This window comes from Micrasema longulum, unplaced genomic scaffold (genome assembly GCF_059751315.1).
Source record: "Micrasema longulum isolate JH-2025_06_02 unplaced genomic scaffold, ASM5975131v1 h1tg001776l, whole genome shotgun sequence".
In the NCBI taxonomy this organism is placed as follows: domain Eukaryota; kingdom Metazoa; phylum Arthropoda; class Insecta; order Trichoptera; family Brachycentridae; genus Micrasema; species Micrasema longulum.
In genome coordinates, this window is record NW_028278951.1 from 176,605 (window position 1) to 192,558 (window position 15,954).

General features: G+C 33.4%; 1 protein-coding gene across 2 annotated transcripts; it reads right to left on the reverse strand.

Annotated features, from left to right (window-relative positions):
* Nucleotides 1-6,078: 6,078 nt before the first annotated feature.
* Nucleotides 6,079-13,822, reverse strand: LOC148274031 (uncharacterized). 2 transcript variants are annotated; one of them, XM_088237730.1, is made up of 4 exons: nt 13,603-13,822; nt 8,865-9,095; nt 7,748-7,983; nt 6,079-6,621 (listed from the first exon to the last, which is right to left on the reverse strand). In XM_088237730.1, exons 1-4 carry the CDS (start codon nt 13,630-13,632, stop codon nt 6,204-6,206), a joined length of 915 nt encoding a protein of 304 aa, XP_088093856.1. In that variant the 5' UTR covers nt 13,633-13,822; the 3' UTR covers nt 6,079-6,203. The 2 variants fall into 2 exon arrangements, with proteins under 2 accessions (XP_088093856.1, XP_088093857.1); XM_088237731.1 differs by lacking the exon at nt 13,603-13,822 and adding an exon at nt 9,898-10,027.
* Nucleotides 13,823-15,954: the final 2,132 nt, after the last annotated feature.

Genomic DNA, 15,954 nt, shown 5'->3' on the forward strand with positions numbered 1-15,954 from the left:
GTCAACGTACCAAAATTCGTGATGGCATAATATTAGCATTAGCGTTGTGAGTTCAAAATAAACTCTCAATAGCAATAGCACTCACCAAAACAACTCGCTAATTTGAATTATTTTACACTTAATTAAATTATTATGAAATTCTATGGTCGTATTCCAATGTACCGTCCCAATACACACGGCACGGTAAAATGGTGGGTGGGTACTTATTTATTTTTTTGTTTTATTTATTCAGTTTCGATTCGTTGGAAAATTTGTTTAGTTGTGTCTGGTAGTTTTTATTTATTTTATTTATTAGAGACATCAACAGTAATACACGTAAAAAAATATAACAAATAAAATATACAGAAAATAAAACCAATAACAGATATCCACAGAAATACATAAAATACTCGTACAATACAATACATGTTAGAGTGTTTGTGTGAGTTTAAGTGTGTGCGAGGGTGGGTGTTATAACGGAATGAGGGTGGACATGTGTGTAAATATCATTGCACAAGTGTCAAATATATAAATATATTTATTGTTTATTGTGTAATTTCAGTCCATGGTTTATTAGACTCGACTGTCCTTGTCTCGTTTAAGAATGGTGTATACTTAAAGCCTATTTCACCACCTCTGAGTAAAGTTTATCGGGTTGTGGTCCTGTGTCTCGGACTCAAGGACCAAAGGTCCGTGGTTCGAATCCCCCACTCTACCCCAACTCGATTCGCATTTTCTAATAGTGAGTTATTTACAACTCGTTGAAAATGGCCCTCAAAATGAAATATTTGGGTAAATCACGAATATTTCTTTTAAAAAAAAGTCTCGATTAAAACTACTCGTCGAGTAAAACAAAAAATCTGTTTCACCACCGCCAAGTAGCCCTATTTGGCGAGTAAGTGTCTGAGTAAACTACTCAAAGATTTTCCTATTATTAACTGCTAATCATAACCCAGAGAAATAACAAAATGGTGGCAAAACAATTTGACAGCCAGCGGAGAGGGCTTGTGTTTCGATTTGTTAGTTTGGAAAGTGTGTGTTTTTATAAATTATGGAACTGATGGAGCTTGTGGACGATTTTTATGAAAAGGAAATCATTGAAATTCGGATAAAAAAGGTTCATAGGCCTAGAAAAAATTACTTTCAGACGTTATATGAAGTCGATTTTAGGTCAAGATTTCGCTTGACAAAACAGGCTGTCAATGAAATCCATGGTTTGATTGAAGATCAACGTCTTTCCAGAAGTACTCGGTTTGTAGAAGTTCTTTACATAATTATGGAATATTAACCTTTTGTACTCTAGGAACCATAATAATTCGAATTAAACATGTTTTTCATTTCAGGAATAATAATATATATAGTTGTGCCAACAGTGATCAAGTTACTGTTGACATTAAGGTATTTTGCCACAGGCTCATATTTATACAGGGTGTTCTTTAAACCCTGTCACATCCAAAACCACGATGATCAGTATGGGCAAGAAGACATAATAGCATTTAAAAAAAAAATATTTAGAGCAAAGAATATTTTAAAAACAAATGGTTGCTTACTTCTGCAGGGGAGAAGTGAGGGGAGCGCGGTGCCGTGTCAGACTCCCCCCTTAACCCTCTTCATTTTACCCTTGCAGAAGTAAGCAACCATTTGCTTTATTTGATATTTTATAATTTAAAATTTTATTCGTTCTAAAAAAATATTTTGATTTGCCAATATGTCTTCTTGATCATACTGATCATCGTGGTTTCGGATGTGACAGGGTTTAAAGAACACCCTGTATATAAAGTTATAACATAAAAAAGTCGCATATACGTAGAAAAACCATTCTTTGATTACTATCCACGAAGTTAGTTACAGCTTACAGCAATACAACTGGCCGTAGGTACATGAGTAGGGAATTGCGTGCGCAAACTGAAACTGCCATTACACGTTTGTTGTTAAACTAAAAATTTGGAAAGCTTTTGTTCTATGCAAAAGAGCTTCTCTTGAGAATTATTACTCTGAGCTTGTATAATATAATATTACTCTGATATTCTCAAATTGTGTCCATGTTTCTTTTCATTGATTCATATTTTTTTCCATTATAAACTATGATCAATAATAAAAATAACGTGACCTCACTGGGGTTACCCGTGCCGAGGTCACTTAACAATATACTTTTAAAAAAAACACATGTGAGAATAAACAAAAAAGGCTTAATACACAGAGATACTAAACAAAATGTTAAGACAGTTTTAAACACTACGTATTTATGTCTATAATGAATTTATGTACATCTATATTATTTATATTACAAAACGCACAATGAAAGAACAAAAACATAACATAAGCTATACATTTGTGGAGCAGTTGATTCAATATCGGTTTGGGGAATGAGACAATCCATTTTACTTCTACCTAGCTCCCCTATCCATTTTTTATAGCCTTTTGAAACATTTTCTCGTTACTAATTGTTTTAATAGATAGTAGAAGTAGGTTATAGATTTTAATTGATTTTTTTTTAAATTAACAAATACAAACTAATACCCTTTGTCCGAAAGTGGTATTAGTTTGTATTTGTTTTAGTTGTCTTTGTGTTGAGGATCTAGTGAATTTATTATTTGTATGTGATGTATTGTAGGGGTTATGTCTTTCATTTGAGTAAGAATTGTTTTCATGTTTTAATTCTTCGTCTACAATAACATTAATTATATTTAACCCGAGATATCTTCGATTTTCGTTTTTATTACAAAAAAACCTTTATCCACTCACGTCTTCAATTATTTAGCAACATTTAATATCTATAAATCATTAGAAAGTATTCGTATGAGCTTGTCATGACACAAGATATGAAGGAGTAATGGGTATTGAAATAATTAGTCTTAATTATATGGCGCAATAACAAATAATTATCACTGCTCACTTAATTAGGAACAGAAAATATTGCTTATTAATACGAACTATTGTAATGCAGGTTTCACAAGGAGCCAGAAACGGTATTATAAAAAGATTCAAACACAAAAATATTGCGTAACGTGTATTTTTATTCGGATCAAATATGAAACTGCTATTTGTGAACACGGAAATCCAATTTTTTCACTTTGAAAAAATAAAGTTATTTAAACAATAATTTCTTCGTCAACAATCCCATAAGTCATTAACTAAATGCCACAAGTCAAGCCGCTTTGAATTTATTAAAAAAATATAAAACTCCCTCGACTGTCTAAACTTGTAATTATGCGAGGCCCAAAGGGCCGAATTTTCTATTTCTGTTTTTTTTTAGTCGACGATAGTCAACTGTTTTCTGCTAGTAATAATTCTTATTATTTATGTTTAAAGCATTAATTTTGTGTTTAAACATTTTACAAGTATATGTATAATCTTTTGCGGCAAGTTGTTTTAAGTGAATATTTACTAATTTTATTGATTATTATTTTTACAAAACATTTTTTTAAGTATGTCCAAACATTTGTAGGAATTTGCTGGTTGAGGGCTGGAGCTCCTACCTCAGAGAAGTTACAGAAGACACGAGGTTGCTGTTTAATGCGTATTTATTACATGGCGAATAATATACAGCACTTGGTTGTTTAGCGCGAGCGTAGCGGAGATGATGGGTTGAAGAGATTGCACTTGAACTACATGTTGGAACTGAGTGACTGCGTTGAGCTGGACTTGCATGGCTGACTGGGCGTCGACTGCACCCTGCGGTCTCTTTATAAGCCACGTTCCTTTGTTCTTCATATCTCCATGGTAGGAACGATGTTAATTTATAAGGACGTTAATCTCATGTTTCGCAAAATGCAATTAATTGAATTCAATAGAAAACGCTGACTTGCTTCATCGGTCGTCGCCCTATAATTTTAGGTGAAATGATTTAACACGTGTGTGTCATCGATCGTGGACAGTAAACCCCACATGTTCGTAAACAAGGACTGGATTTCACCCCTAGGGAGCTATCAGGAATAACATATCAAAACAGAGATGAATAACATTTTTTAGAAAGGTATATGGGTCTTTAGGCATTTAATGGGATATCCAGGCCAAAAGAAGTAAATTATGTATATTGAACGTGGATATGCAAAAAGCGGCCGGTTCACAATTTTGAAAAAATGAGATATTGATGATATCGGGTGCAATTAGGTCAATTTTATGTTCTGATAAAAACAGCTAGACCGCTTTCATACAAAAAATTGTATTAATCACCTTCTGAAAATAGTGTTGATCACAAAAACGGCATTTCTTTGTTGTCAAATCGAGCATTTTGACACCTCCTTCTGTTCGCGTTTAATCCAGGAAATTAAGCTGCCAAAGCTGCTCCCGATATTTGCGCAGCTTACTGTAAATATGCTATGAATTATTCACTAATTTGTTGGAAAACAATTAAGAAAAACTTATTATTGTCTGTTAACTTTCTATTCTGTTCCATTTCTTGTATTAAGTGTAAACATTTTTTTGGTGTATGCAAAGGTGTCCTACATTAATAAACAGAATAGTTCAGAAACCACATACGCACATAACACAGATGGCGACTAAACTACTCATTAATGAGTAGGTTTACGTTTTGACCCATTAGTTTCTTTGTAGACGTCGCTCAGTACGCAACTTCTGATTTAAATTCAACCATGCCGTGTTTTTTTAAAGTGTAGAAATATTGCTAATATCTTAAAGAAGCAGGATGGAATTATATTTTATGTGTAATTAGCAAATGAATGTGTATGTTGCAAATGCATTACTTAAAAATTGAATTATTTTTCCATCAGTCAGATTGTCGAAGAAACGAAATGAACCATTTATTAGTGTTGCCAGGGTAGTATTTTTTTACACTTCTTTGTTCATCTAATGAGATGACTAATAAAAATTGGACCTCGGATTAAACAACTCTGTGGTGGACATTTGACCGACATTATCTTCAAAACATCAAATTATATTTAACATGATATAAAAATATCCGTTCCATGTAAAATAAAATAAAAGTTCATTGATTCAATTACTCTTATTTAATGACCCTTTACTTATCTTCTCTGTTGTGTCAATCAATATTTCCGCGAGCACAATAAAATTTGAGTGAAATTAACAGATTGCTATTTTTACTTTACATTTGTGTTATAATTATATTTTTTCCCATCGTGCAACATTACGCGGCGACATCAAGAATGCACGCGGCGTAAGTGAGGCATAGGCGGGGGATTTATGGACACAGTCCTATGTATTCAAATATGATTCTACGCTCCTTCTGGACTATTCCTAATTCTATGCTAAAAGGATTGTAATATAAAACTTCAAATTCTAAAGCCTGGAACACACGTCAAATTTTGCTCCCGCTTGACTGAGTAAACTAACGGATACGACAAATACAAAGTAATAATCCCCCCACTATGCTCCACTTTCACCACGCGCATTCGTGATGTCACCGCGTAATGTTGAACGATGGGAAAAAAAAATCATAACACAAATGTAAGATTAAAAAAAAGCCCCCCCACCCCCCCACCACCCTCCCAGCCAACCCCCCACCCCCCACCCAAACCCCCCCCCACCACACACCACACTCCCCCCCAAGCCTCTCCAAATTTTTTTTTAAAGATTTATTGCGTTTTTATGATTTACCCAGATATTTCATTACATTTGAGGGCCATTTTCAACAAGTTGCAAATAACTCACTATTAGAAAATAGAATCGAGTTGGGGTAGAGTGGGATTCGAACCACGGACCTTCGGTCCGTGACTCTAAGACACTAGCCACAGGACCACAACCTGATTAAAATTATTATAGCATAGCATAGTTGAATTCATATCAGGAGTTGCGTACTGAGCGACGTCTACAAAGAATCTAATGGGTCAAAACGTAAACCTACTAATTTATGAGTAGTTGAGTCGCCTTCTGTTTGATGTGCGTATGCGGTTTCTGGACTATTCCTAATTCTATGCCTTTTAGCTTACCGGCGTCAAATTACAATGGAAGTAATAAGCCCGAAATAAGCTAATTAAAGCTTACACTGGAAAAAATGGACGTTTTAATTGTGTGTTACCATTGTGAACAGTGACAAGGCCTCCAACGATAAGAAGAGTAATTTAATATATAAGTTTAAAAACGTATTCATAACAAAACACGTCACAATAAAACAGACTATTTTACTCCCTTTTTTGTGTATTTATTTTCTGTGTACGGATTTTCAGTTAAGCATCCCAGAAGTCATAAAAAACTGTTTTATTTAAAACTTTTATAAAATTGTTTAATGGAATATTTCAAATGTCTCATTCGCTTTTAGATTTACCAAAAGATTTCACTTTTTCAAACATCAGGTGATCTACGTGTTCAAACCCCAAACTTTTGAAGATCGTCTGCGACAGGATGTTCTTTCTGACGATGCAAGTATGGACATCTACGCCCTCGGCAGCCATCTGCTTCGTCTGAGCCATGATCAGAAGCTTCGCGTACCCTTTCTTCTTGTGCTGCTCCAGGGTCTGCAGGATCCCGAGGCCGGAGAGCTGGTTCTTCATCACCCAGCTGCAGAGAGAATTGTCCTCTTTTAGGTAGATTCCGTAGCCTCCGTTGTGTTCGAGCAGAGTCTTGAGAAATAGCTCGGAGCCATTGTAACGATGGGGCCAAATGTCATTTATTGTTGTTATGTCTTTTTCAGAAAGTGGTGCTATAAAAATCTCGGGAGGGCATCTGAAAGTATAATTTTGATAATGATAAAAAAAAGAAAAAATCGTAAATCATTTAATGTGTAATAAATTTATTTTGATAATTAAATAAAACCCGATGAATTTTTGACTTGGGAAATGTTGACAAATTTACTTTATCAAAAAGCATTTTAAAATTATGGAATCCATTATTTTATAATTTTTTATTCTATGGTGTTCTCTTTTTTTTTCGTCATCAAATCAAATGTAATTTTTCACTCCTACTTTCCTTCATTCATCTTCCACTACTAATAAATTTCCTTCTTTTCCTTCCCACTATCTCCTCTATTTGTCCACATTTCTTTTCTTATTTTCTTTTATTTTAATTAATAGTTAATTTATTATTTTATCAAGTTTAAACCGTCGCGTCTTTACAGTATTTTAGTATAATTAAGCAAATTCATGTTATTGGATTGGATTGCCAGGCTCGACTATTTTTATATGTACATTTTTCTTTTTTTTTAAATTTGAAAATTTATTTATAAACCCTTACGGATTATTAAATTAATTTTACAATAATAATATAAACATTTTTAATTCATACTCTGTTGTTTAAAATAATATTTTTTACATCTTTTGAAAAGTCTTTGAAAATCTTTTGAAAAGTTAAAGAAAAAAAGAGTCTCTTATTTAGTTTTGTCTGGTAGTTTATTGTATAATTTCAGTCTCCGGTTTATTAGTCTTGACTGTCCTTGTCTTGTTTTAGAAAGTTGCATATGATATTTTTCTGATATTCTCGTATTATGTCAATGTTGACTACAAGTTTTTACAAGTTTTAGTTCTTCGTCTACAATTACATTAATGGATAATTTATGGATAAATTTTAATGATTCTAGTTGAAAGAATTTAGTTATATTTCATTGCTTAGTTTGTTTAAAAAGTTCTCTAGTTGCAGTTAGATGGGGAAGGTCATATACTAACTTTAATATTTTATTTTGTTATCTTTGTAGTCTGTTTATGTCATTTTGATATCCTGTTCCCCTAGTAGTTGCGTATAACATATTTTAGTTTTTACAAAGGCTCACAGTTTCTATTAAGAATCATTTAACTTTTACATCTTTTTGTATTCTAAATAAATAAATAAATATTGCTTAAAAAACACCTTTCCTTACATAATGTCAAACTTGAGCGCTTTTTCTTTCGGTATCCAGTAATATCCACTTTCTATCTGGAAAACCTTTTCCAGGCCAAGGTGCACCAAAGAAGACTTCACGGCTTCCCAGTGTTGTTGGTGAATTGCGTAAAGGAAAGGACCGGCAGACCAATCTATTGCTGAAGTTGTACGGAGAGCCTCCCCGAGGACATGACCTTCCTTTTCCATAGTGAAAATGTAAATTGTAACTCCATTCTGAAATTTTTTGTAACCCTTTAATAGATTTATTTTGAATTTATGTAGATACGCATATTTCACAAAAAAATATACGGGACTGATTTTTAAATTTAAGAACCGAGAGATATAAGTCAAAAACATTTTGGAAGGGGTATTTGGTTATTTTTACATCGACGCTGGAATGGAAAAAATTACCAAGCGACATCTAGCAACTTTACAGAAGTGCCAATTAAAGTTTTTTTTTCTTAATTAATTAAGAATTCCGTATTTTAAAAATGTATTTAAATTATGTAGGAATCATGCCAAAAAATACTTATGTGTGAGATTTTTTTATTAATAAAAAAAAACATTGATTTGCTTTTTTGTAAAGATGATACATATTAGATGCGAAGGTTTTCACGGTAACTGTTATCAATTTGTTTCTTTTTTGGGTGATAGTGTCTGTTGGATTTGTTCCGACGTTTCGGCTACCATTGCAGGAGCCATCCATCCTTATTTTAGTGGTAGGTATTCCCATCCAAATTATACCACTATGCTTACGTGACCCTCAGAATACTAAACTGGAGACCCTGCGAAAGGAAAATGAAAGTAGGAAGACCACAGAGGAGATGGACTGACGACTTCGTCGAACTCGTGAGCCATGGATGGAAACAGAGTGCCCAGGACAGAAAAACATGGAAAAATTTGGAAGTGGCCAGCAGAGATCCAGCAGTGGAGAGAAACGGGCTGATAAGAAGGAGAACTTAATTGTAACTTTATCCCGAGTTTATGAGTAAGGCCCGGTATCGTTGATGCCTCTAATAACCAAGATGAATGCAGATGTAGGCAGAAGAACACGTATCTATGATTAAAATGAGGAAAATAATAGTGCTATTTTTTACACGTAAAATTCAGCTTACATTAATTTTATTGACTGCTATCATAGTGCCATCACGCCATGATCCATAGGGACAAAATACTTCAAAAATTACGCTCGGGTCTTTTGTTTTCCAGTGTATCCAATTTTGTAAAATGTAGTATGGGTAAATAGCATAGGGCCAATCTTTTTTGAAAACATTTTTCAACTTCGGCCAATCTTCAAATGGTAGAGCCTGCAATATGTCTTCAGAGTCGTTGAGCCTGTGGTTATCCTAAAAGAAAATAACACGTTTCCTTTACATATTTTATATTAGTTTATGTATATCTATGAACGCCCTCTTCCCGGTGATGTGTAACTAGTACACGTTGCATCTAATAACTTTCATATCTCACAACAATTATGTCTTTTTAAACAATTTATGTCTTTTTACGTCTCACTCTCGATAAAAAAGGTGTATTTGGGAGTGAGAGAGACAATTTCTATATATATATATAATAACTATTCCTAGTACTTCTCCCAGACACTCGTTAGTAGCTATCCGACTTTTGTTAGGGGTGGTCCATTCACTCGCGCTGAGAGCATGAATTAATGATTTTTTCATGTTTTTCGCAATAAGATTTAATGATATCACTTTCGACTTCACTTTTAATATTCCACAAGACAGCGGACCACCCCGCAATCACCGTTCACTATACCTCTCACAAAAACATATACATATCTGAAGTAAAAAAAATGATTCACAAATAACACACTATGTTTCAAGGGCATTGTATACTACCTTTTAAAACGTTAAGATATATAAATATACCTAGCTTATTGAATCCATTATATCTTACGTAGTGCGTGTCTGGGGTCTCATCTTCCAGTCTCATCTGAGTAAAATTTATGATTTTCAGGTGGGACTGTTAAAGCGGATTGTACCGAATAGCATAATCCGTAAGGTGAAACAAATGAGCAAAGGTGTATATTTTATATTTTGTAATGTCCATCCGGTAAAACAACTTTGTGACTTCAAATCGATTAAAGATCTCTTTGTTGATCAGGAATATAATAAAAGAAATTTCCACACTTACAACACAAGATTAAAAACTAAGGATTCCCTGGGCTGGTATTCCAAACGCTCTCGCGGCCGTATTATCTCGTGTATTTTCTATGTAGCTCTTTTCCTTCACAAATGTCAACAGATGGAAGAGTTGAGGAAATGTGGATGTTGAAACATAGGCAGAATGGTGAATGTTACACAGTGTGTAAAGTGGCCACTTAAACCAGCCAATGACCGGTCATAAGCCCTGTAAATGCCTAGAACTTCATATTTCCTTCTCAAGAATGTTTTCCCTCTCTTTTGAAATAAATTTTAGTAATACTAGAAAATTATCTCATAAAATTTTATCTCTGGACTTACAGTCTGGGCAGTAATATAAAAATAGACAGACGGCTTGCACAAATCGGTCACAATATTCTGTAGTTGTTTGTAGACACAAATATTGAATGAAGATTAATGTTTGTTTACTTGAATGTACATTATACTTGTTATAAGCGCGATAAGATTATATTTTGTAACTCATCAGGTACGAATTATTGTGTAATACCGTCGTGGGGTGATTATTATTACGACTAAGTAACTTCAAAATCAACATTATTCTTCTATCATAAGCAAAACAGTAGTTTTTTTGGCAAAAATCACAAAATCAGTTGTTCTACAAAAAAATTCGAACCATCTGGTATACAGTATGGCAATGAGCAGTAAAAAAAAATACTTCTGTACGAAAAACAATATAATATTTTAAAAGTTATTTTCATTTTATTTTTTATTTGAAATTTATTTAAAAACCCTTATGGATTATATTATTCATTTAACGAAATATTGTTTCATTTTTTAAATTCATATTCTTCTGTAAATGATAACATTTTAAACATCTTTTGAAAAGGTTGTCTGAGTCTTTTATTTAGTTTTGTCTGGTAGTTAATTGTATAATTTTAGCCCCTAGTTTGTTAGTCTCGGCTGTCCTTGTCTCGTTTTAAAATGTTGTATATTATATTGATCTGATATTCTCGTATTGTGCCCATGTTTACTACATTTTTTTTTCATGTTTTAGTTCTTCCTCTAGTTTTTTTCTCATATATATTATTTACATAGAAATATGATTACAAAAATACACTTTAGAAAAATATAGAACATGAATTGGAAAAAAATGCCCACAAAGACTTCAGCGTCTGAGCGTGGGCCATTCTTTTTTTTAATTATTAAATAGTTTATAGCACATATATATGATATTACATAACCATGAATAAAAAAGAAAAGAAAAGAAAAGAAAAGAAAAGAAAAGAAAAGAAAAGAAAAGAAAAGAAAAGAAAAGAAAAGAAAAGAAAAGAAAAGAAAAGAAAAGAAAAGAAAAGAAAAGAAAAGAAAAGAAAAGAAAAGAAAAGAAAAGAAAAGAAAAGAAAAGAAAAGAAAAAGAAAAGAAAAGAAAAGAAAAGAAAAGAAAAGAAAAGAAAAGAAAAGAAAAGAAAAGAATAATAAAAGAAAAACCAAATTAACATATTATGCTGAAATTACGAAAATATGATTTATTTGCTGTTTGCATTTATTTTTTTAAAGAATGTGTCTATTTAATTACATCAGTTGATAATTTACAAATCAATTTTATGTATTCTTGTTGAGTTATAATTGATTGTTTAGTTTGTTTAAGTTTAAGTTTTAAGCAATAACACAATATCTAGAGCTCCATAAGCAAAAAAGTGTTGATTTGACACTGAGTTTTTGCTTATTGTTTTTTGGAATCAATTAATCAATTTTGGACTATAGTTCTAGAGCGATTAGTTTTTAAGACAAAATGGATATCCACCATTGGCGTGTTACTATTGTTAATACATTGTCTTTTATAGCAGCTAGGATAATCCAAAAACCCGTTTTAACTGCCGTCTTCAGACGTACGGCATACAAACATGATGAAAAAAAAACTTATATCGGTGGACTTTTTTCGAGGTGCGGAAAACGGAATACAAGACGTCTTTTTTGTCGATTTTAGCTATAAAAAATCAGTCCAACGTGCAGTTTTATGATAGAGAAAATCCAAAAGAAGTTTCTGAGATATCTCTACATGAGAGAGTGCGGGTATTATCCTTGGCTCTACCCGACCGAGTTTCTCCAGGGTATGCTTGGCCAAAACAGTTTAGAGACTAGAAGGAATGTGTATTTGACTACACATTTTTATCGATTGTTGCGCGGTATGATCGATAGTTCTAAGATTATGATGAGCATTGGTTTGTATGTTCCTTATATTCCAATATACAGGACCAACCTGCTTATGATTATGCCTGTTGGAAGGGCTACCGCTATGTTGAACAACATCGCTCCGGATATTGATCTGTTCCATGTATTCGAAGGGATTTTCCGGATCAGGATTCTCCTACTACTTTGACATGAGTCTCTTTCACGTATTTTTTTCATTGTTATAATATGTACGTATTGAATATATGTTTGTAATATATATGTTATATTTAAAATAAATCAATTGAATTGAATTGAATTTTTTCTTCACACAATACTCAGATAGGCATCTTAGGAAAAGATAATCGTCAATGTTTTAAGTATGTCCAAATGTTTGCTGACAGGCTGGATTTCCTCCCTAGGGAGTTATTTGGATCTAAACTTGTGTTACACAGTGAGTAATGTGGCCACTTAAACTAGCCAATGACAGGTCATAAACCCTGTAAATGCCTAGACATCCATATTCCCTCCTCAAAAATATTTTCCTTCTCTGATGCAACAAATTAAGATCTAATATCAACCTATGGATAAATCAATATTAAAACCTATCGAATCTGCTCAAAAATCAATAATTAAAATATTTTTTAAAAAGCCCTTCGCGTACCCTAGCGTCAAGTTGTTTGAGGAATTTGAGATTTTAGATATAAGTCAATTATATATTTTTAGAAAAATAATGTTTGTAAAGGAAATGATTCTATCAAATCCCAAATAGGAACACTCCCATACTATCAGAAGTCAAACTAGTAGATGGGTCATGGGGTCTACCACAAACTCTGAATTCGGGCATAGTAATTTCAGGTTTCTGGGACCCAAAATATTCAATATGTTACCCAAATATTGCAAAACCATGACCCGGATTCAATTTAATAAATTTGTGAAAAATTAGTGACAGGGTTTAGGTCGAGAAAAATCAGAAAATTTACTCAAAAACATTCTTACACAATAAATGGTATAAATAATTATTTTAAAACTGTATGGTTAAATAACTAGTTGGTAGTAATATTATTGTTTATTTTGCATAAAAATGTCTGCCTTAAAACACGTTGTACCTAGTTAGTCAGACTAGACATGATCCAGAGAAATCTATTACCTAACTGTGTATGTAATAAATAAAGTAATTGTTATTTTTAATAATGAACCATGATTAATCGGGTTGTGGTCCTGTGGCTAGTGTCTCGGACTCACGGACCAAAGGTCCGTGGTTCGAATCCCTCTCTACCCCAACTCGATTCCATTTTCTAATAGTGAGTTATTTACAACTCGTTGAAAATGGCCCTCAAAATTAAATATTTGGGTAAATCATAAGAACGCAAATATTTCTTTTTTAAAAAAAATAAAATAAATTATAATTGTTATTTAACTTAACTTTTTGTTATGCAATTTGTCCCGTTGGGCTATTAAATAAGACAATTTAAATATAATGTTTTTATTTGAAGCACTAACTTTGTGGTTATTCATTATAATAAAATAAATATGTTCAACAATATTTATATATTAAAAACCGAACCTTTAAATCAATACGATTTTTAGTTTCCATTGGATATCTTGAAGTAAGCCATACAATAATCACTTTCACAAGTTTTTGAAGTGAATCATAATCACCGATTTTCCAATAATTGTTGAAATGATTTAATAAACTGATTTGATTGAGTAAATAATAAATTTTATTGTTAGTGCTATCACTGATGTACAAATGCTTATCAACTAAATGGCTAGAAGGCCAGATAATAACTAGTAGCTAGATTTGAAATTGTTACTCAGATAGGACATTCTATAACAATCCAGAAATCATAAACCAGTGGAAGATATAGAATTAAAGGAAACATTTCTTCTTATATTTTTATACTCAATTACTGTGCTTTATTTATTTATTTTTGGAACAATAACAGATGGCTTACCAGAACGACCCAGATTATGTGCCTCAAATCCTGTCCAGACCCTGATCAGCCTTTTTAAAATAATAGGAGGAGGATCTAGAAAGATGACAACTTTAAAAACTTGGGAGTTTAAATACCTGAGAATGGTGGCATGCATAAGGAACTCGCAACCCGCCTACGAATCGCTGAACCGACTTTTGACATAATGCACGTGGTCTGAAACTCTAGTTTATATTCGGTCAAAAAAAAATGTCAATTATTCAACTCTTGTATTTTGCCAGTACTCCTAAATGGGTGCAACAAGAGGATATGATGGTTTCGTAGGAAATGAGAAAGCAGCTGAACTAGCAAGAGCCGCAACTTGTAAAAGAACGGCACCTTTATTCTCAAAATTTTCTCCTAGCTTTGCTAAACGCGGTATAAAACAAAATATGCAGCAGCGTTGGGAGGATCATTACCGCGCTTCTTCTACAGGTAAAATCACTGAACCCAACGCTGGCTGATGCAGCAAACTTTCGTCGTCATCAGCAAAGTACTTTCGAAACGACCCAATTTTTTACCGGACACGGAACCATGAGAAGTTACTTATATGGGTTTAAATTAAGGAATGATGACTATTGTCCATGCGATGATATGTCTTCACATATTATCGAACATCTGTTATTTCAGTGCCTATTTTCCAGTTTACAACGCCATAATCTTGAAGCTGAATGCAGGAAAGATGGAATATCTTTAACGGAAGTAGTTATCACGCGCTACGAAGTAGTTATCACGCGCTATTGTTTTCGGACTTTGCAACAATGGTGATTGGACTCATAAAGGTAATAAACCAAAATCAAACATCCCATTTCCAAGATAAACGAAAACGATTTTTCTCCGAGTACCTTAGCCTTGTACATGACACGTAAGGCTACTAAATACAGGGGTCAAAACATATATTTTTTTTAAATGGTGCTCAAAACACCAAGCTTCTGAGTTTTGAGAGTAAGTGATTGAGGGGAATTGACTAGATTTCATAACTAACATTGAAATGCGAGAACGGACGCAGCGGCCTCTCATAAAGAGCGTCTTGAGAATTCGGTGGTGGATCTGGCTAGGACACGTGCTGCGCATCAGGAGTACCTAAACCTATGTTGCTTCTTCTTCAAACCTGCGGGCTGCAACCGTTATGAATATATTTTGCCGTCCTTTCCCATAAGAGGGAAGTAGTGTTGCTAACCTTTGGTGTTGAAATTGTCAAACTAAGTACCTACCTACTAACAGTATTTTCGCCGTGACGTGATTAAATTGATATAGTTTATAATTTTAAAATAAGCGGTGGCTACATGCTTGATTATAGGATTCATTTTTTGGTGACTCATATGAAGGACGTTGGAGTTTAAAATAATCCAATCTGATGTTATTAAACCAACAATGTTTTAAGTATGTCCAAATGTTTGTAGACATCCTGGTTTCCTCCCTAGGGAGCTATTTAGAACTAAATTTGTGGCAACAAAGAGGAAAATAATTATTTGAGACGGGAATATGGAAGTCTAGGCATTTACATTAACATTCGCCATTCTGCAAATGTTTTAACATCTACATTTCCTTAACTTTTCAATTTGCTTACTTTTGTGAAGTAAAAGAGCTGAAACCTTTATTATGTGGGTGAGATTAATCGGTCTTCTTAAATGGTTCAGCCGGATGAATTTTACCCACTTTATAAAGGTTTTAGCTTTTTTACTTCACAAAAGTCAACAGATCGAAGAGTCAAGAAAATGTGATATAGGCTATTGTGATACAAGTAAATACAGCGTGGGTATTTGTGCTGGGTATTTCGTTGAGAGACAGAAAAACCAATACATGGATTAGAGCGAGAACAAAGATCGCCGATGTGGTCCATAGGGCTGCCAACCAGAAATGGAGCTGGGCTGGTCATATAGCCAGAATCACAGACTCTAGATGGACCAAAAAAGTCCTGGAATGGCGACCCAGAACGGGTA

Excerpts from the sequence above, each read along its gene's own strand:
- LOC148274031 (XM_088237730.1), bottom strand. The coding sequence starts at position 13,632 with ATGGAAACTAAAAATCGTATTGATTTAAAG. Across the intron at positions 9,096-13,602 it reads AAAATCGTATTGATTTAAAG|GATAACCACAGGCTCAACGA; the intron begins GTTCGGTTTTTA and ends ATTTTCTTTTAG. Across the intron at positions 6,622-7,747 it reads GCGCTCAAGTTTGACATTAT|ATGCCCTCCCGAGATTTTTA; the intron begins GTAAGGAAAGGT and ends TTATACTTTCAG.